At 32.0% G+C, this 21341-nt stretch overlaps 2 protein-coding genes across 12 annotated transcripts in view; both read right to left on the reverse strand.

The window, feature by feature from the left end:
* Positions 1 to 1282: 1282 nt before the first annotated feature.
* LOC135835733 (CMP-sialic acid transporter-like) lies at positions 1283 to 16369 on the reverse strand. 4 transcript variants are annotated; one of them, XM_065350138.1, is made up of 3 exons: positions 15527 to 16369; positions 6485 to 7562; positions 1283 to 2589 (listed from the first exon to the last, which is right to left on the reverse strand). In XM_065350138.1, exons 1-2 carry the CDS (start codon positions 15577 to 15579, stop codon positions 6518 to 6520), a joined length of 1098 nt encoding a protein of 365 aa, XP_065206210.1. In that variant the 5' UTR covers positions 15580 to 16369; the 3' UTR covers positions 1283 to 2589; positions 6485 to 6517. The 4 variants fall into 4 exon arrangements, with proteins under 4 accessions (XP_065206210.1, XP_065206211.1, XP_065206208.1 ...); XM_065350139.1 differs by having other exon boundaries at positions 15492 to 16369; XM_065350136.1 differs by lacking the exon at positions 15527 to 16369 and adding an exon at positions 10081 to 10396.
* Positions 16370 to 16571: 202 nt separating this feature from the next.
* The window catches only part of LOC135835731 (angiotensin-converting enzyme-like), a 138653-nt gene continuing 133883 nt past the window's right edge, over positions 16572 to 21341 (reverse strand). For all 8 annotated transcript variants that reach the window (XM_065350133.1, XM_065350134.1, XM_065350126.1 and 5 more), the window contains exons 10-16: positions 21173 to 21297; positions 20993 to 21091; positions 20821 to 20897; positions 20573 to 20733; positions 20319 to 20441; positions 19496 to 19680; positions 16572 to 16704 (exon numbers count right to left, since the gene is read on the reverse strand). In XM_065350133.1, the coding sequence (XP_065206205.1) occupies positions 16598 to 16704; positions 19496 to 19680; positions 20319 to 20441; positions 20573 to 20733; positions 20821 to 20897; positions 20993 to 21091; positions 21173 to 21297 (877 nt within the window). In that variant the 3' untranslated portion in view covers positions 16572 to 16597. The remainder of the gene's footprint in view (positions 16705 to 19495; positions 19681 to 20318; positions 20442 to 20572; positions 20734 to 20820; positions 20898 to 20992; positions 21092 to 21172; positions 21298 to 21341) is intronic.

Here is a 21341-nt window from a genome sequence, read left to right on the forward strand (position 1 = left end):
AAAACTCAAGTTTGTCAATTTTTTTGAAAATTTACCATTTCTGGACAAAATCTTTCTAAACGAATCTGCTTTACAAAAAAAAACTTCAAAGTTGAATAAACTAAAAAAATTATCAAACAAATTAAACCATTTCTCGAAAAAATCTCAGTTTGTCCCCAAGCAAGGTGATTGGCCAAACTCATCAAGTTGTAATGAGTTAGGTTTCATATCTTGGAAATATCCAGAAATGTAGAGAGCTACAAGTTTAGCTTTTCATCAACCAGGGAAGGGGGAGAGGGGAGGTCAAAACTAGGTATACATTTTCAGAATATTTTTTTCATAGAAATGAATCCAAAACGACGGTGGGGGACAGTATTCGAAAGACGTACCTATCAAGATTTAAGAACGACCCTTTCATCCATACATTGATAAAATTAAAGTTGAAGATGAGGGGGGGGGTTCCCAAAATTAAAACGTAAATTGTTTTTACCCAATTCGGGAATAAATAGGGATGTTGAAACAAGAAAGTTTTAGACTTCTAAAAAATTTTCCAATAATTCTATTTTTTCTCAATTTTGACTAGAAAGGGAGAAAGAGAGAAAAACTGAAAAAAATGTTCAAGTATAATTTTCTTTCTTTTTTTATAAAATCGACGCTATTTTTCAAGATAAATGGAAAAAATGTGAGACTTGAAAAATTCTCATAGTTATTAAAGAGTTCAAATTTTGAATTAAAATTATCAGTTCAAAATTTTAATTGTTTTGAGAAAATAAATTTGAAAAAAAAAATTCAAAAAATCTCGAATTTTTCGGCAACAGATCAGCTTTTATTTCTGAATTTCTACGAATGACCTCTGTTGATCGTTCAGAATTTGAGATGGGCCAGCAAAATCCAAATCTTGGTCTCTGGAACTAAGAGTATACATAAGCGAAAATTCTCATAATTTTGAGACGATGGAGCTCATTCGAATTCAGAATTTTGGCACAAAATTGAAAATACAACTTGGATACTTTTTTTTTCTTTCCCTCATCCATACAGGTACGCACAAGTTGCTTAATGAAATCAATCAAATTATTTTAAAATTACATTATTGATGAAAAATTCATCACAATGAGTCATTCGAACAACAATAAACTACTACATCCGCAGTTCTCTCGATACTTATCAGAAAATCGTTGAGAATCATTACTCATGAAATGAATCAGAAATGAAATTTATAAATAATTTGATGACTGAGGAACTTTTTTTTTCGATTTTAAAATCTGTAACGTGCAATTTGCTACCCTTCCCAAACACAATAAAATAAAAAGACAAATTCAAGTTTATCACTTCATAATTAAAATAATAAGATCACAATAACGGTAACGAACACAATTTCATTCTTGTTACAGTCACAGCTGATTGATATAATAATACAAAAAATTTAAAACCAACAAAATGCGCGAAATTTACATAACTCGATATTAAAATAAATAATAAATTAAATATAAAAATTGCGAGGAAGAAATAAAATATCAGTCCTTCCAAAACAGATCAATACTAATGTATAATTTATTACACAATATACCCACGATCACATATTAAAAATCTCTACTGAGCTTTAGATATCTATTTTTAAATCACATTTTTCAATTTGTAACATTTTTTTTTTTTTTGGAAAATAAATACTTAAATCAATGAAAAGATACGAAATCACGTTACAAATTAGATATGTCTCTGATCTCATAAATAAGTCAATTTTGACATCAATAGGTACATAACGAAGTAAAAAAAATTAAAAATTGCACGAATAAAAATGCAATAATTTTTTAAAACAAAAATTCATAAATATAGGTACAAATACTGTACAAAATATACAAAATGAACAAAAAAATCAATATATAAGACATAAATACGTATTTTATAAAAATTCAAAATAAGATGAAACATGCATAAAAAAAACTTTCTGATCAACTGAATTTAAAATTTACTAGCACGTGTAGTTTTTTTAATTGAAAAAAAAAATACAAGCGTACATATGAAATAGAAAACAATTTCACACTGGGCAGACATAGATACTGGGTAATGGCACATAATCCTCGTACACTAACAGTTAACACGACGAATGTTGATCGTTGATAAATCTAATTGCATACGTACGATTCATATCTGAAGTACGAGTATTTTAACGTGCAATCTTTCAAGTTAATTACATTCATAAAAAATGCGAGAGTAAATTCATAAATAGCGCCTTTCGCAACGAAATATTTCTAAAAAAAAAAAAAAAAAAAAAAAAAAAAATACGCGTACATATGAACATATATCCCACTTGAAGATTAAAACACAAATAATAACAACCTTAATTAAAAATTAGAAAGCTTTTGCGATTTCAGCTTCGCTATCCGAATCACGTAGATTTAAAATTGAAAGTATAGTAAAGGACTACTTTCCATCGAATATCGTACTCGTATCACACCGTCGTTGTAGTACAATACAACTGCAAAAAAACCAATACCGGTAATGATGAAGAGCTTTTATTGCAGCTGCATTTCAATTGATTGCATTCGTACGAGAGATTTCAAGGCATATCTATAACCACTTCATCCAAGTATACTACATATATTTAACGACCTATAAACACAAATTACATAATTATATTATTGACATTGAAGAACAAAATTCAGCTTTATCATATCGCGAGCTAAACAAAGATGTGTGCCACTAATGGTATTTAGAGAGATATGATTCTTTATAAGGTAGGCACCTAAATTAATAAATAGCACGTGAGCTGTACTGTAGTCGATTGTACGTATTTTAGAATATGATTCTTGATAAGTTTGCAAGTTTTAAGTATAATATCGATACGAGAGAATAGCCAGGTTTCTTTAATAAACAGAAATAGGTGCATAATCTTGTTTGGTTTAATTTTCCGGTGTTCAGTGTTCGTATATTTATAAATAATGAAGGAAAATGTTATCGTGGTATAAGGTAACGTTGTTTATTTATTTTTCCCCTCAAAAACAACGTACAATCTTACATGGTATACACTTAGTTAGGTACGCAGTCGTTCGCGGAATCCTTTAAGAGGAAATTACGATTAAAAAAATCCCAAGAAACGTATTTTTTAGAAAAAAAAAATAGCAAAAATGGTGTATTTTCAACTTGAATAATAATAAACTGGTGACCATTTTGAACCGTTCTACATGGGAACTGAAAAAAATTATTTCCACTAGCAAAATAATATAATGTAGAAATTCAAATTTTCATTTGTACTCGTGGTTTTTTAATCTTTCTAGCTTTGAAAATTCACAAATCCGCTGGAAGCTCCAAAATAGCTGGAAACTATCACTAATCGATTTGGATTTTGAAGTTGAAAGTGGAATACAATCCAAACTCCAGTTACCTACTTCATTTCAAATTCATTTTTTTTTCCATAAACAAATAATTACTAAGCCTAAATTCTCAAAAGTTCTTCAAAAACCGAAAAAATTTGAAAATCAAAATTCATTTTTTTTCAAAAGACGAACATTTCTCTTAAAGGCAGTCAAAGTATATTTCAAAATTAGTGAAACTTTTGAAATTACGAAGAGGCAACAGAAAAAAAATAATGCAAAATCTTGAAAACATAACACACTCGTCCTCAGAGGTATGACGAAAAATCAAAAAAACATCCAAAAATACACCACTCAGCAAATTTCAAGTGTTGAACTTCAGTTTTTGTTTTTTGGTGAATTTTAGAATATTCAAATCAGGTAGGCTCATTTTCCAAGAAAAATTCGAGATTTGATAAAAATTAAAATAGAAAGTTAAAATTTGTTTCATGCATCATTTTCAACTTTTCAAATCAATGAGCAGTGCAGGGCCACGTTGAAGTCTCCAGAACATTTTTGGGGACAACAGGTTTGAAAAAATGAAATTCTAAACTTAAGTAAGTATCTATAAAATTGAAAGTGTTTTTGCGACTGTTTTGATCCATTTTGGAAGAAATTTTTAAAATTTAAAATTCAAAAATGTTCCTAGGGATTATTTTTGAAAGAATACATTACATTTTTGGCTTCAAGAATCGATTGGTGGTAGTTTTGAGCTATTCTGGAGCTTCCAGCGATTTTTTAAACTTTTACAATTTTGAACAAAATTTCAAAAAAAAAAACAAAACAGGCAAATAATTAAAATTTAGCATCTATAAACATGAATTAGGTACCGTCTTCATGGCCAACATTTTTATCAATTCAAACAAAAACTAATTCTAGTCCAAAATTATCAACAAAGATTGCTTTCGAAAAAAGTTGATAATTTCTTGTTCACGAACTTATCAACATAAAAGCTTATATAATTGGAGTTCATGCCCCATTTTTGATCACCAAAATCGATTTGTGGTCCTTTTGAACGATTTTAAACCTCTGGCGAATTTTTGAATACTGCAGTCGTCCAAAAAAAGTGGTCAAAATATGAATTGGAACCGGCAAAAAACGGATTATGACAATTTGTGCCTAAATACGAGTAAAATGAAAAACTCACAAAAACGGTTTATCCGTCAATAAGAAGAAGCAGGACATTTTTCAGATATTTTAAGACTCTGCGTTATCTGGGAGGGAAAGAGGAGGGGTCAAAATTTCACACTTCAATTTTTCGCTTTTTCAATGTTTTTGAATATTTCAAGATTATTTTCGGGGAGTGGGTTTTTGTAGGCAAGACATTATGCAAACACTTTAGGTATTATTTCTTCTTCTTGGGGGGGGGGGGGGGGGGGTGAGGTGACAAAACCTTCAACATTTTTAAATTTCTTTTGAACGTTTTTAATTTAAATGTTTTTTATACTTACTACTTCTTCAACGTATTAAATCAAAAAAAAAAAAAAAAAACGAAACAGATTCTTTGAAAATTACGTATGAAAAAAGGGAAGGGAGAACATTTTTGAAAAAGGTTTCAGTTCTTTTATCACACTTTTTCAACAGATTTATAATTTAAAAAAAAATGCAATCTTATTATTTGAAAATTATTCAAAATAGAAGAAAGGAACGAGTTTCAATACGGGAGAAGCGAGAACAGAAAATTTTGCCAATTTTCCAATTTTTGAGAAATGGAGAGATTTGAGAAGTTGGAAAATTTTTACTTTAAAGTGACTAGTTGGCGAATGGAGAATTTTACAATGAATTTTTTCAAAATTCTTCAAAGAGAGTAGGTACATATGTTGATTAAAAAATTCAACTTGAGAAAAAAATAAAAAAAGAGGACTTTTCGATAAAAAAAAAAAGACTTGCAGGATTTGGAGGACTGTCACACATCCTGTACAGAGGCTGAATATGATTTTGACTGTTTTCATGGAAATCTTATTCAAAAACTGGACACCCCAAAAATTCATCAAAGGTTCCAGAACTGCTCGAAACCCATCGCAAAAAGATTCAAGAGGAAAATCAATTTTCAACAAAAAAGGTCATTTTCAATTTTGGCCTATCTTTAATCGTGTGAGCTCTACTTGAAGAATTCAAAAAATTCCGAGAAAAAAGTACAATTTCTTTCCATTTCCTTTTTATGCCAGTATTTCTCCTTCAATTTCACAACATTAAGAAAACGAAGTACGTAACCATTGTGTAGGAAATTCAATTTCCTATTTTAAGAAAGTCTTTTGCAAATTTTCGATACCTTCAAAATAAAAAAAAATCGATTTGAAAAAAAAATTCTAAAAAATATTTTCTCCATATATCTTGTTCGTTTTGAAATTTGAATTGATGTAGGTATCTGTTATCTGTATCTCTTTCAGCTTTGGAGATGTACTAAAAATATTGACTGGGCTCTTTTTATAGATAAGATTGAATTTCCTATACAATGGTTACCTCAATTTTACGATTTTTTTGAAATTGAAGGAGATATATGCAAGCTTGACTACAAGAGGAGAAAAAAGAAATACAATTTCCTCTAGATTTTTCGAATTCTTCAAATAGCGTTCACACGATTAAAGATAGGCAAAATAATAATGACAATAAGCTTTTTATTTTCGTTGGAAATGAATTTTTCTACGAGATGGTAGCAGCACAATTTTTTCAATTATCAAAAAAAAAAAAACAACATTCAAAACATTCTAATTTTACAAAAAATAAAGTCAATTGAATTGTTTCTAGTTTCGAACATTAATTCCGGTGTTGTTGAATTTTAAAAATGACCAGAACAGGTTCCATAAAAACATAATCGATGCTTAAAAAAATCGAATTTCCAACAACTTAAAGATAGGCTACCTATGTATTATTTGAAAGTACATACTTTTTTTCAATTTTTCGTCTTCAGTGACTATATCGGAATCAATGTGGGAAATTTTTAATTCATTGTCTCTTTGATAGAGTTACAAGGCAAGTTTCAGAAAACCCAAACACGATGTGACATTTATGCCTTCTAGCACAAGCGTTGAGCAAAGCTACATTTTAATCGACAATGATGATTTTTAATCATTCCTTCCTTAATGCTAAAGCTAATACATATGTAGTTGAAATAACACAAAAAAAAAATCAAACTGGTTAATTTTCCAGCTCACCTGAGTATATGACGACAACCATCAGAGGAGGCTTCAAATATAGCACTCCTTGCCTTCGTAATCGATCTTCTCCGGTAGGATTTTAGAGGACGACGACGATATCGCGTACATAGGTATAGACATAACGACTAGGGCCGCACCGCAGGCGAATAAATAATTAACACTATAATGGAACAGGATAACGGAAACGAATCCGGACACGATGATGGCGGTAGCCGAGGCATACCCTTTGGAAACGTTATCAGCCAGTTTCACTGATAACGCAACGGTCAATCCGCTGCTGGTCTGCAACACCACAATCAGCCACACGATGTTGGTATATTCGTGAAAAAATCCTTTCTCTCTGACCGGCGAATAATCTTTGGTGAAAGTTTGCAGGAAGGCCAACGGTACCGATATCAAGCTGAGCTGCAGATTCCTGGCCCATACCGAGAGAGTGGTGGTTTTGAGTATCCTTTCGAAATAAACTCCGGCGAAGCCGGATAACAACGCGGCTATGATACCGGTAACATATCCTAGGACTTTATCGTTGGCGCTGAGATCGTCTCGCGACTTGGATCTATCGACTTCGGTGAATTGTACGACGATCATGACGCCAATGGTGAGTATGATCAACGACAGGTACTGCAGTCGGCGATACGTCGAGCGTAAAAATATCATCGAGAATATTACCGTCATCGGTATCTTGACTTGGCCAATTACCTGGAACGTGATTACGTCCAGGTTTTGATTAGAGATGTACATCAGATTATTCATCACAACGTACGCTACAGCCGGAATAACCACGTTTAACGTGTCCATCGGCGTTTTCATCACAGAATTGTAAAACAGCGAACCGATTTTTTTTCGCGATTCTCCGAATATGAATAACAGCAACACGCTGCATACTACTTTTAGTATTTCCGACAGGCAGACTGCTGTCGATGTGATGAATGTGTCTTTCTTCATGAAGCTGTATTTCAGTAACAAGGCGTAAGCTGCGTTTTGAATTACTAACGAAATCAGGCAAAGGTATTTCAGGAAAGTTTGATTGCATCTTGGACTGTCTTCTTCTTTCAGTTCTTTTAGTGGTTTTTCCCTGTAAAAAAAAAAAAACGAAACAGGTTGAGATTAGAAATAGTAGCTCAACAACAGATTAATAAATTGGATATTTAATTATTATCGCGAGTTTATACACATTAGTATACACGTGAATGAAAACGGAATTAGGCTAAAAGACTAATGAATGAAAGCCAATTACATCTCAATAAGGTGAATAGCACCCTATGAAGCAATTTTTCAAAGGTATGATCGATAAAGGACTACAGATACTTAGTCTTACTTTTTATTTACGTTCGATTAGATTTTAATGAAATTTCCAATTCCGTATAAGATTATCGATGCAGATACGACTTGAAATGAAAAAACGAGCAGAAATTGTGATAGGTGATTGATCATTTTCGCCATTTACTTCCTGATTTCATCTTCGAATAAAATCAGAATTCATTTCGAAGAAAATGTTCATAATTTACAGATCATCGTTCATCGTTTGCATCATTACTTTGAAATTTTTATGATTGTTTATCAAAAATCAGGTTGCTACATAACTTCATAAACCCTACTTTCATTCAGAAAAAAACAAGTCTCAATTTCAAAAATGAGGATTACATGGGTACGAATACTCGTAAACCAACAGAATAAGATGTACCTATTCAAATCTTTCGCCCAGATTGTCTAATCAGTGAAAGAAATGATTTTCCTGAGCTGCTCTCAGATTTTTAGACCATTTTTTCCTTTTTTTTTTTAGATTTAGAGCTAAAATTGTCAACGCAGCACGCAGAGTAAAAATTTCAGAAAATGGAGGGAATACAACTTTTCAAAATATGTATTAAGACAATCAACATCATTTCACGCCCCTTTTTTTGACAATTTCAACAATCACAAAAAAATTTCCACGTGATGAAAAAACAGGAATGAAACGGAGAGAATTGTTAAAATTTTAATGTTTGTGAATTTGAGAACGTTTTCAAATTTCATTCTGAATAAGAAATAAATAGAATTTTAAAAACTATGAAAATTAGTTGAAATTTTGTGTAGGAATTTGAAAATGAAAATAAAACGTTTGATTTTTATAAGCATTCAAAAATTCATATTCAAGGAGGTATAAAAATGTTCGATACATTTGTCTAATAGTTTTCCAAAATGAAATTTTTTCCAGTTGGGGAGTTCTGATGCTGCAATTTTTTACATTTGATGAAAATAAAACGAACTTTTATCCCTACGTAAGCAGATTTCTAAAACATGAGCAATTTTACAAAATTGTGAACTTTTTTCAGCATTTGAGCACAATTGTCATCCAAAAAAAAAGTGTTATCGTTTTTCCAACGCTTGCATAGTTGCATAAATTGACCTAATGTATTTTCATAGGCCCTCTGTGATCTCATTTTTGACATTTTAAACATAATGAAATCTACTAATACATCCTCACGACAACTTATCATGTTTCATTCCAAATTACCTAATCACGATGTGAAAATAAGTATGTTCTAGTGAATTGTGGAAATCAGCAACTCTTATAAATTTTGAAAATGAATATTCAGAAAAAAAATAGCTTCCTAAAGCGATTGGAAATTGCTGGTAGTAGATCCAGATCGGTCCTAAAATGGTCGAAATCGATTCGAGGAGACGACTTTATAGGAGATAGCAAAAGTTTTGAATAATTTGTCGCAAAATTGACGATTTTGAATTTTTTTCTACAAAATTTGAAATTTTTAATTTGACCGTTTTCAACCAGTCATCTCGGATTTACGATTCATCTACCCTAATCAATTCGAAAAGTCGAACTTATTTCAGGATTGAATTTTCAGCTTCCGAAGTAGATTACCTACAACACTTTCTGGAGCGATTTGAAGTTGTTGAAGAAAGATCAACTTTCGTTGGAGGGTTCGGATCGGCTCAAAAATGGTAGCAATCGATTCACGGGGTCGACTTTATTCGCCAAAAGTCAAACTATAAACTTGAGGAGCACAAAATTCAGTTTTGAGGTCTCAGGTATGGGTAACATTCTCTTTCAGTGAGTCAAATTTCAGCTCAAGTGGAATTGGAACATTGTACCTGAAGGTTGTTTGGTCACGTCGAACTTTCAATTTCTGAATCGGGCAGCTAAATTTTTCCTGCCTTATTTGATTTTTTTTTTTAAATGAATCACGAATCCATTTTTTTTGTTGGTTAAATTCTCAAATTATTATACGAGTAAATGTATTCTAACATCCAAAATGTAAAAAAATTAAGTAAATATGAAAAAAAAATCGTTTCTGTGAAGTAAATCGTGAACAAAATTTGACATGACATACCACTCACGAGCTGTAGAAAAATCATTGTCACAAAACAGCTAAAGTTCTCTTAGAATTTGATTTTTCCAACACGAAACATCAACCCATAGTTTTGCTGATTTGGAGCACAGAGGGAAACTGTCTGTGTCTCAAATTCCAGCTGATTTAAAACCGACCTGCCTCAAAATCAATACCTAATATTTGTACTATTCATTTTTACATCTCTTGATATTATTACCTGTACAATTTGTTTTTATATCATAATTTTCAATTTTACTTACTTACAAAACAGAAACCGGTAAAGTTCGTAATACTCGTACATCAAAAACTTTTTCATCAAATTTTCCAAGGGTATGCGAGTACGTGAGCATAACCATATTGCGAGCGAAATTAAACTGAAGTGAAGTTCGTTTTGTTTGAGATGGAACCCAAACTAGGTAAAACGAAAATTTTCTACTCGCGACTAGTAATCACTATTTTTCCTACACAATGTACTGAAGGGGCGTTCGATTAGTTATTTACAATTTTAAATTCATAAAATTTACAATGTTCTAATGGGCATCACTTGTGCGCAAAGCAGATGCGCGTTACGAGTACTTTAATCCTCGAGCTCGTCACCCTTTTCTTTTCCGCACTCGTCTGAAGCAGGCTCGAATCTCAAGGAGAAGAAGAGAATATTTTGAAAATTTCTTATCAAGTTATCAACTACCGTGTATGCCTACTTATTGACCTAGATTATAAATTTAATCGAGGTATTTTTTTTTCTCTAAAATTTCACCTACCCATGTACGAGATTATTTTTTTAAAAACAAATTGGCATTATTGGAATAATAATTCACCAAACAAATAAACAAAGAGGTAACGCCTGTGAACCGGGAACTACCTGTAGATACTAATTTTTTTAGTTATTTTCATCAGATCTTATCTAGATTTAAAGATATCGACAGGCCTATAGAATACTTTGAAGCAGTAAAATATGAAGCAAGGTCTTTCATACCTACCTCCCTTCCATCCTCTTTTACTCAGTCATCTTCAAACTACAGATTAATAATTAATTGTTGCTATTTTCAGGTCAAGTTCACGTTGATAGGTACCCCTCCCCCGCTAACATCTAGCTACATCTAGTCTTGAGACCTAATTTCGTCTCACCAAAAAACCCAGAATATGTATAGGTACTTTTCAATGAAGAAAAAATGATTTTCGGTGAACACAAAATCAGATTAAAAAAAATACCAAAAATGAAGCATTGGTTTTTCTGTAGGGCTGCGCAGAATCATAAAACCAAACACAACTTTCAACCACAAAAACAATAATAAATAAATGTAGAAATGAAATGGAAGCTCATTCTTTTATTTACACTGCAAAGCAGACAAGAAGGTGACGAATTTTCCACCTTCCTACTTCCACTACGTTACTACATGCACCACTGATGGATACACATAATATAAAATTATTTTAATACTGATATGTTGAATAAATTCGCATTACTGTATTCTGAATTTTCTGATTTTAGATACTTAGTCGCTTTTTTTAAAGGCTAATTTGATCTAACTGACGATGAATAAATATGAAATCGAATTAATTAGATAAAATTAATCAATAGAAGCTTCATCGCTATGATATTATGTAAATACTTTTTAAAAAAGTATGGCCGAATACACGCAATGACTTCATAACTATTGTTTACTGTGTTTTCATAAGCTGTATCTCATAATATGTTTTTTTTTGTGGTTTTGTGTTATTTTTCTCATTTCAAACTTTTTATTCTCACGAAAGAGTATTTCTGAATATTTTGTATGATTTAATTACCTATCTGTATTTTCAATTCACTCCCCCCCCCATCCGGCAGTACTATCAATTTCAATGTTATAATTAATATCTAGTTTATTGACATTGTAAATACCTACAGCTAAAGCTGTCTACTGCAATAAATGATTTGATTTGATGATCATTAGGTTAGGTATAGGTACGTACCTATTTTCTAATTTTTTATTATTTCAATGTTTTTTTTTCCTTTTTTTAAAAAACGTAGGTACCAAAAATTGTTTTTTTTTTTAGATAAATAAGTATTCGATGAGTATGCTTACACATAATATTCTAATACGTGTATTACAAGAAATAATTAAAGAAAAACATTTTTCAGCTCATTTTTATTTTGAACAATTTTTTAAGTAATTTTTACGTGTAGTAAGTGTATGCAGACGATGATTTTCTTTTCTGAAATTTATTTAGAGATAATTCCCATCAACTTATCAACTTGACAGTACCTAAAGTAAAAGTACCTCCCCCCCCCAATCATTTTCGCTGTTATAATATCCTGCAGAAGTACGTAATACGTATATTTGATGGAAAATTTTTCGTCATACTCCCATACTACCTCCTAAATCTGTAACCTTAGTACGAGAATATTATGCCAATAAATTTTCATGTCTCTTGATGAATAATAAATGGATGGTGAAAATATTCTTCAGCCCCTCATTCCATCTGAAGGAATTCTAGCACACTGGAAAAAATGGTAATTTTCAACAGGTACACCCAGTTCGTAGCGGTATTCGTTCATTCAAATTCGGTTGATTGAGCTGCCCGTGTAATTACATTTAGTGGAAGTGTATTGCGATGCGTTTTTAATTACTTAGTGTTTTTCTATTGATTTTATTAATTATCGAATTGATTAATCACATTCCATTCTACAATTGGTAGATAATTGGTTGAGTCAATAGTCCAATATTTTGATCCATTTTTACTGATATTCATTTCTATGCCTGGCACTAGCTGGTATAGAGCAAAGAACCAAATTACCAACCTACTACACTACCTTACCAAAATTTTCTCAACTTTGAAAAATCTAAGAAATCTAATGAAAAAATTTGGCCTCATTAATCTCTCACGCTCCAAATTCATTAGTAAAGAATTCTTGAACTGGGCGAACTATCGTTACTTTCAAAATGAAAGAAATACTAATTTTCAAAATTTTAGGACATTCATCTCTCTCTTCTGTTCCTTTACACAACTCTTACACTTCAAAAATAGGTTGGAAATAATTTATTTTAATTTTTTACACAAAAAATTGTTCCAATGACTAGAGGTATCCTAACGGGCCATTTTTTCGAACGAGACAAAATTAAGTCGAAGCACGCAAAGAAAAATTTCAGGAGCCAAAGTAGATATAGGTAGGTACATTTTTCAATTTTTGGTGAATTTAAAAAAAAAAATCAAATTTTGGGAAAATGTGAAAAAAATCAGAATTTTACCAAAGTGACCTAGACAGCTGCAATTTGGTAGAAACCCTCTTATCGATCTTCTGAATCGATTGAAGGCAGTTTCAAACCGTTCTGGAACCTCCTGCGGCCATGTTTAGGAAATTTCTGATATTCATGAAGAGCCATAAAAACTGTCCAAATCAACTTCAGCATGTATAATGCGATTAGTGCTTATTAGCGACTCACATGACTGTTTTATGCACCAATTCTCCAAAATTTGTTTTTGTTGCTTCAGAACCTCATATTTTTTTCAAAAATCTTCAATAAATCATTGAAAAAATAATTATACTATTTTGAATAGGCAGAAACTGATAATGTTGAATTGAAAATGTACCTAATAAGTCAGATGGGTCGCTAATAATTCGGACAGTTTTTAATGAAATTTTGTGAAAATCTGAAATTGACAAATTATGCCTCGAGCCTCTAGACGGAAAAGCACGCAACGTGAATTTTAGCATTTCGTACAAGTTTCAATTTTCATCAATTTGCTAGAGGCTTCAAAACGACTTAGAACATTTCAAATCTGTTTCCAGCGGATTCGGGTGGTTGAAAATAGGATCCACACCTTTTAGCTTTCTAGGTCGATTCGGTAAACTTTCAATTTTTTCGCATTTTTGATCCAAATTCAATTTTTGAAAATTCACTAAAAATCAAAAAATGCATTTCAGATTCTAAAATTTTGGCTGGTGACATATTTTTGCATGCTCTTTTCATTTTTAGCTTTTACTGGTTCAAAAAATTTTCTGCACTTCCAATGCGCGGGAGAAATTCCTCATTTTTGAAAAATTTGAGGCACATAATCTCCTCTTCAAACAGATGAGTATGGAGTTTCTTCCCGATGTTTTCTACTTGGTAATTTTCAATTTTTAGGGTACATATATCAGTAGCTCAACTTTGAACCAAAGTGAACTAATTTAGTGTTTAAGAGCATTGAAATTTCGAACAAAATTTCCATGGAGGGAATTTGTACTACATGCCTACTATCATCCTTTTCCTTGCCAAGAGCAATTTTTTTCACAAGAAAAAAACGATTGCGATACACTCAATTGACAAAAACATTTTCCGACATTTCCAGAGTAAGGACATTATTTTTGGTCTTTTTAAAACTTGGTGGGTCGAATGAAGTACCGAATATAACTCGAAAATTGGATAATTCAGACTCTACTGTAGGTAGAAAATATTTTTGACCATTATCTAGAGCCTTAAAAGATGAAATTTCATCTGTTGAACAGAATAGGTAGCAGTCGAAGACAACTACGAGTATACCTATCCTTAATCTATGCACTGATGCATGCTTCGAGTAAAGCACACCAATCTAGCACGCTTTATTATGATATCGTAATCAACTTCGATTATTCACGAGAAGCTAGAAGACTTTGCTTGGACGCACGTGACATCTGATTACGTCGCCACCGCTAGTTTCTAAACACGAAATGTAACAATAAACTACATACATGTTAGTGTAGTACGAAATACAAATACAACTCGTATGTTTTAAGAAGAAAAAAAAACAACAGTGCAAAAAAATGAACTTTTGAACGTTGAATCTGCATATTATATCAGAAGTGCACGAACATACTTCATTTTCATTCAAACTTCCACTCAACAAGGCTTATCGCAAAAAACATGTACCTATTTACCTATTTTAATTACAATTTAACCTTAAAAAGGAAACCGAATATTATGTATTCGATTACCACTCACTAAGCTTACGGTAATGGTAATTTATCGTCAGTTTTACAAATTCACAAGCACACTATCTACTCAGATCAAGCCTTCACATCACTGAATTGGATAAAATTGAAAAAAAAACCATTATTAAAATTAGGATCCCATGTTCTCAATTTGATGAGGAAATAATCTGAAGAATTCATTATCGATCAAAACGATTGTCTAAAAAATTCAAAATTGGAGCCAACTCTGAAACATTTTTGCATTCAGATCCATCGAAATCATAGAACAATTTATTTTTTTAACACTAAAATATATCTACTAAAAGTGAATTCAAAACCCTCATTTTCATACTTCTGGAAAACTTTCAAAATTTTACCATTTTAATTTTCAAAAAAAAAAAAAAAACCAAAGAAGTAAATTTCCGAAAAATTGAAAGCGAAATCGATCATTTTAGATTGCTTACTGCCACATCAGTAAAATTGACAGCAATTTTGGCTCATTTAAAATTCACAACATACATCTCATTAGAATTCACGATCAAAAATAAACCAAAATTTCAACGACAAAAAAATTGACAAAAATTTCAGACAACATTACCTATCAACTTATTTCAAGTGAAAGTACATCTCACCACTTCCAAATAACCAAGATCAACGCCAATTTCGCCAACTTAGACTTAGAGAGTAGGTAACACGAGATGAGAAATTTTACACTCGAAATCATAAATAATTACTTAGACAAAGTGTTGATAGAGGCACTTACTACATTAGCAGAACTGGCCGGACAACAATACTCACTTTTTATTGCACATATACAAGCAAAAACAGCAATATCGTAAACATCTACACATATTGCACAGGTGATGGTTAAAAATGAAAACAAAAACACGCCAGCTAAACGAGTTTACACTTGATTACTTGAAATAAAGCGAATAGCGAATCGCAGTTCGCAGACCGATACATATGCGAAGAAACAGTACAAAAAAGCTTCACTTCGACGATGATCTCGTATTCGCGTCTCTCGAAGGCAGTCGTCCGACATGTTTAACAATGAAGAGATCACAATTCGAATAATTAAATACGTGCGTTAACTTATATCCTTGATAAGCTGCGGCGACGGTGCAAAAAAAATCTCGAAATGGATTTAATCTTATTTACAAATAACCGATACGATGCGTAGCGACACCGTTATCACACAATGCTGGTCTTGAATCTCGAATCTCGATTACCTATATCGAAACGCGACACGCGAATAACGCCAATTTTTACCCAAAAAAATCTCAATACGATAATTTTCACTCGATTCGATTTAGTACCTTTACCTTTACACGCGCAGATAGATGACTTCGCTTTATATTAATGCTAATAATTTCACCCCGACACAAATTCACCACACTGCACAAGTCCGATTACTTCGACGACTTACAAGCGAAAGAATTCGTAGCAGAAAAGTATCCCAGTTTAAAACTCAACAAAAGCCTCTCGTGGATTATGTTTCGATAACGATATTTTATCGTAATAGTTGATACACGAATTTTCTAAAATGATAACATTGTGATCCAACTTTTATGTTACAGAAATGTAATATTTTGTAAAGGTTAACGCGCCTATCGCCATTTTGTATAGGTAAAAACTAGTCAGCAAATACCTACGTAGACGTACCATTTCGGATAAGGCTACCGCTATTCGATACTTCGAGTTCACATCACAACATCAGTCTCTCTCAGCTCTGAGCTAGGTTGAAATTACGAATAGGTAAGGTAATCACACAACTAAAAACGAATATCGATAGAAAGAGCAAAAGAGAAAAAAAATACATAATAATAAAATGAAATAAAAATAATAACCGCGAGAAAAAAGATATCATTTTTAACTAAACGAATACAATAACAATGCTTTAAAAATTATTAAAAATATAAAAACATTCGAGCTTCGGCTTCGATCGGCTTTTCCGCGTTCCCAAGGTTCGAACTGAGCTGTAAATATAACAGAATTGCATAGAAATTAATTTCTAATCTCCGGCCAATGACGTAAATAAAGTAATTATACGAAGTATTAGTAGCTAGGTATGCGTTTAATTACGTAATTAGATCGTGAATTACACCGATGGATTTGCGAAAGATCGGCTTTACCTACTTATCTGCCTATTTGACTCTTGTGAGATGAGATGCGAACGTCGTGCTTATATTTTTGATGAACGAATGGTCAAATGTGCTGAGAAAAAAAGAGGAATGGAAGAGGAGAATCTCTATTCGAACTTGAACTATCCCCTACTTATAAATATACTGGAGACGAAAACTAGAGCTCCTCCTGAGGGCAAAAATTTTGGTATCAATTATCATGAAAGAACATGCAAAAGTACACATCACCAGCCAACATTTCAGGCGTTCAAAGGCATTTTTCGATTTTTGGAGTTTTTAAAAACAAAGGACTAAACATGCAAAAAAAATGAAAATTTCACCGAATTGACTTAGAAAGCTTAAATTTGATATGAAATCGTTATGGGCAGTTCTGAAGGCTCCAGCAAATTTTTCAAAGTCGAAAAGTGTATAATTTCAAGATGCTGAGTCGATTAGAGGTAATTTAAAGCTGTTCTGGAGTTTTCAGTCATATTTTTAAAATTTCAGATTTTCAAAAAGTGCTATAAAAACTGCCTAAATTAACTTCGGTGCGTCTAGATGCGATTGGCGCTTTTCAATGACTCACTTCACCAATTCTCCAAAATAAGTTTTTGGCAGTTCAAAATCGCATATTTCTTCAAATATTTCACAATTGAAAATTTAAAAAATTCACGGTTATAAACCAGCAAAAACTCGATCAATGTTTTTATGGCACATTTTGAAAATTGAAAATTTCAAATTATGGCTGGAGGTTCCAGAACGAATCCGCCCCCTTACAATTCAGTATGTTAAAATTTCAGATCCCGATTTCATGGAGTAAAATTTGATGGAAATTTCAACTTACAAAAATTTACTAGAGACTCTAAAACACAAAGTAATTAAAAACCATCTTCAATCAATTCGGGGGAGTCTAAGATAGGATACACAAAAAATTCCAGCTTTTTGGGTCAATTTACTGAAATTCGAATTTATTATCATTCTTGGACCAAAGCTTTTCAAAATTCACCAAACTTCGAAAAATGCACTTCAGCACTTGAAAGTTCAGCTTTTTCGATTTAACATTAGCTGGTTCAACAATGTTTCTGACTATTGGGATAGCTTTTTCCTTGGGTAAGAAATTCTACGTTAAATGCGGAATGAAAAAGTAAACAGAGCCGTAGTAAATGGGTCATTATTTCGGCGGGGGGGGGGGGGGAACCAGAAATTTCCCAACTGGCCCCTAATTGACCACGAAAAATTGAGAAGTTCTTATGCCAATTCTAGAGGGGGGAGGGGAGAGGATATCGATTTTGTAGAATAAAACAAAAAGAGATAAAATAACAATTTTTCACTTTTGAAAAATTTCATTTTCCCTTTTTGAATTTTCGGAATCTCCGATAGTGTTTTTTTAAAATGATACCTATTTTTAAAAAAAATTCAAGGACAAACGCTTTTAAAAATTTGGGGTTCAAAACGTAAGAAAAAGTCTCTTCATAAGAGATGTTATTTACTTGGTATTTCTTCCTTTTCATACACTTTTCTTATCAAAATTTTACTCTCAATGACAAAAAATGCTCAAATTTTTCAACATTGAAAAATTGAGAAATACATATAGGTAAATAACTGTTCAATTTTTTCGCGTTTTTCAAATTGACAATAATGGTCAAAAAATCACTACTGAATTCTAAAATATTATTCACTCACATGCAGAAATATTATAATATCTTTCGAGAAGAAAATATTTTTTCGAAACAAGAATTTACTCAAAAATAAACTATTTGCAAATTTTCAATCTCTGAGTAAAAGCCTAAAAAAAATAATAAAAAGGTCTTAGATATTGAAAAAAATGGCCAAAGTCAATGCAGAATCTCAAATATTTTTTTGGGACATTTTTACTGAAACAACTTGGGTAGACGCTGATGCAGAAAACCACCATTTTTTTCGGAAATGCCCCCTCCTTGAAACCCCATATCTCCTTTCCAGAGACGCCTCCAGAGCTAAAATTTTTTTCGAAGGGTTTTCAACATAAAATGAAGGTCTATACTGAAGTTGCCAATTTATAGCGAGACTCTTAAATAGCCTCAATTTTAGTTTTTAATGTTTCAGTTTTCAATAATTGAAAATAACATTAGAAATGTTTCAGTAAAAATAATATGAACTTCTTTCAGACCATTTATCCCCTTGCTATGAAGCTATTTCAAAAAAATAAATAAATGAAAAAATAAATACGGAACCTTTCCTTTCTTTCAAGTTTTATAGCTTGATACTTCATTCAATATTCAATAAAATTACTTAACAATCAGAATGAATCACCATACTACGTAGTACGTAGTACATACGTAGTCGTACCTTTACGATTTTAATGACTCATTTCGAAAGTATAGAAACGAAACAGAAAGTCGAGTTTCAATAAATGAAAAAAACTTCAACTCTTGAAAAACAATTAATGATGCTCGTATGTATGTATGTATGTATGTACTTTAAATTTCAAATTCCAATTTTCAGAATTTTAATCTCAAAATATTGCTATGATTGAAATTTTTTCGGTTCCTTTCTGAATTTTTTCAGCATAAATATAAGCATATAATTATCATACTAAATTAATTCACATCTAGGAATAGGTTGGTTAGGTAGGTAATTCACTATTAGATTAAAAATTAGTCTTTACCATTTTCAAATTTAGTATTGCTCCATCCGATGACTGGTTCGTTTTGATTCTGAACTTCTAGCCATTTATACAAAGGTTTGAAGTATTCAAGTAATGGTCTCGTATCCAAGTTATTGGCCCTACCACCAGTGGCTATTTTTATAACTTCTCGCCAAGATAATGATGAACCAATTGACATTATTTCACTGCAAAAAAAAAATCGAGTACCCTTAATGCACTTTTAAAAAATAAATAGAACATCTTAACAATCGTAACAAGGTGTTTTATAAATTGAATTTTCAGCCGAACTGGCATCAAGGAGATGCTCAGCAACATGCATTATGAAGATCAAGAAAAATATATACAAAAATATTTTTTCAAAATTATGGTGGTGTAGTTTTCACTTTCATCGTAAAATCTGATACATGAACTATCTATAGCTAAAATATGTAGCTATTCACAAAGTCTAGGAGAGGGAGGAGTCAAAGACAATTAATAACAATAACAAAAACACGAGAAAAAATTCAACTTGCAATACAAAAAAATTACAAGATGGGCCTTATAGCAAGAAACGAGTCTCTATCAAACATCAGCTGGAAGAGGTGGTGGGGTGGGGGTGAGGAGAGGTCAACAGTATCGTAATGACCAAATTATGACGTCTAGGAAATATTTTTTTTAAATGGCCAATGCTGCTAATGAATTAGAATCACCTTAAAAATTGTATTATTAGCCTTCCCGATAAATATGTACATAAGCATTTAAATGGGTGCCCATGCCCCTTTGTTAAATCAAAATATGTACGTAATATCGAAAAATTCGAACTACAAAATGTCCGACCACTTACGTCAATAATTTGCCAGCATCTCTAGACCTATAAATATCACACTGATGCAACGGTCCAATATGACCAGCTGCTATACAAACACTCTCGTGTAACTGAAACTGTATAATTAAGCTTACAAAATACCTGAAAATAAACGAAAGAAGAAATATATAAGAACACACGTATATCGATACGTATAATTGACCTAAGCAATAAGCATACCCGACCCCTTCACTCTTACACTGCCATATGTAAGGTATACCATAAAGGCTTACTTAATATAAGGAATATCAGCAATGACATGGTACTTAGAAGCAGGGTCGAAATCATTTTCGTTTCTAGTTATAGGCGGTATTATTCCTTGATATCGGAGTTTTAAGTCCCACCATCTTTGGTTCATATCGTTAATACCTTCACGGAATACGCTCCATCGCCACTATAACACATCAAAACGATTAATTTCACTTCTCACAGTCGAAGTAAAAAATAATAATTATTAATTGCTTCATAATTAGGTATTTACAAGATCCACTAAATAGGCGAATGGTAAATATGCAATTTTATCGAGAGCGACTTCCATTAAAAAATCGATATTCGTCTCTGTAATATCATCAATAACAAGTCAGGTATTAGTCTTATATGAGAATTTTACACGGTACGTTAATTATTAATCGAATGATCATCGAGATAGCTACCGTAATCGTCGGTGACATTATTCAGTAATCCGATTCTTTGCAAGTGTTTGGGGGTCATAACCGATAGCAAAACCATATCACCGATGGCTTCGTGAAATCCTAACAATGAATGAAATTTTGTAAGTGATGAAAAATTCCAATCACGTGGAAGGAGAAGAAATATTATTTTATTTATTTTACCAGGATTGGGACCTTCGCGGAAAATCAAAGGTTGTTGAGAGTATTGTAAGTAGTATTGTATGTGAGCCATTTCGTGATGAGTGGTCATCATATCGTCCATCGTGATTTCGGTACATTGCTTAATCCTGAGTACAAATTCAACTCGAGAATATATAAAAAAGAAGCTAGA

Source organism: Planococcus citri, chromosome 2, assembly GCF_950023065.1.
Source record: "Planococcus citri chromosome 2, ihPlaCitr1.1, whole genome shotgun sequence".
In the NCBI taxonomy this organism is placed as follows: Eukaryota; Metazoa; Arthropoda; class Insecta; order Hemiptera; family Pseudococcidae; genus Planococcus; species Planococcus citri.

Excerpts from the sequence above, each read along its gene's own strand:
- LOC135835733 (XM_065350136.1), bottom strand. The coding sequence starts at position 10,172 with ATGGTTATGCTCACGTACTCGCATACCCTTGGAAAATTTGATGAAAAA. Across the intron at positions 7,563-10,080 it reads ACTTTACCGGTTTCTGTTTT|GGAAAAACCACTAAAAGAAC; the intron begins GTAAGTAAGTAA and ends TTTTTTTTACAG.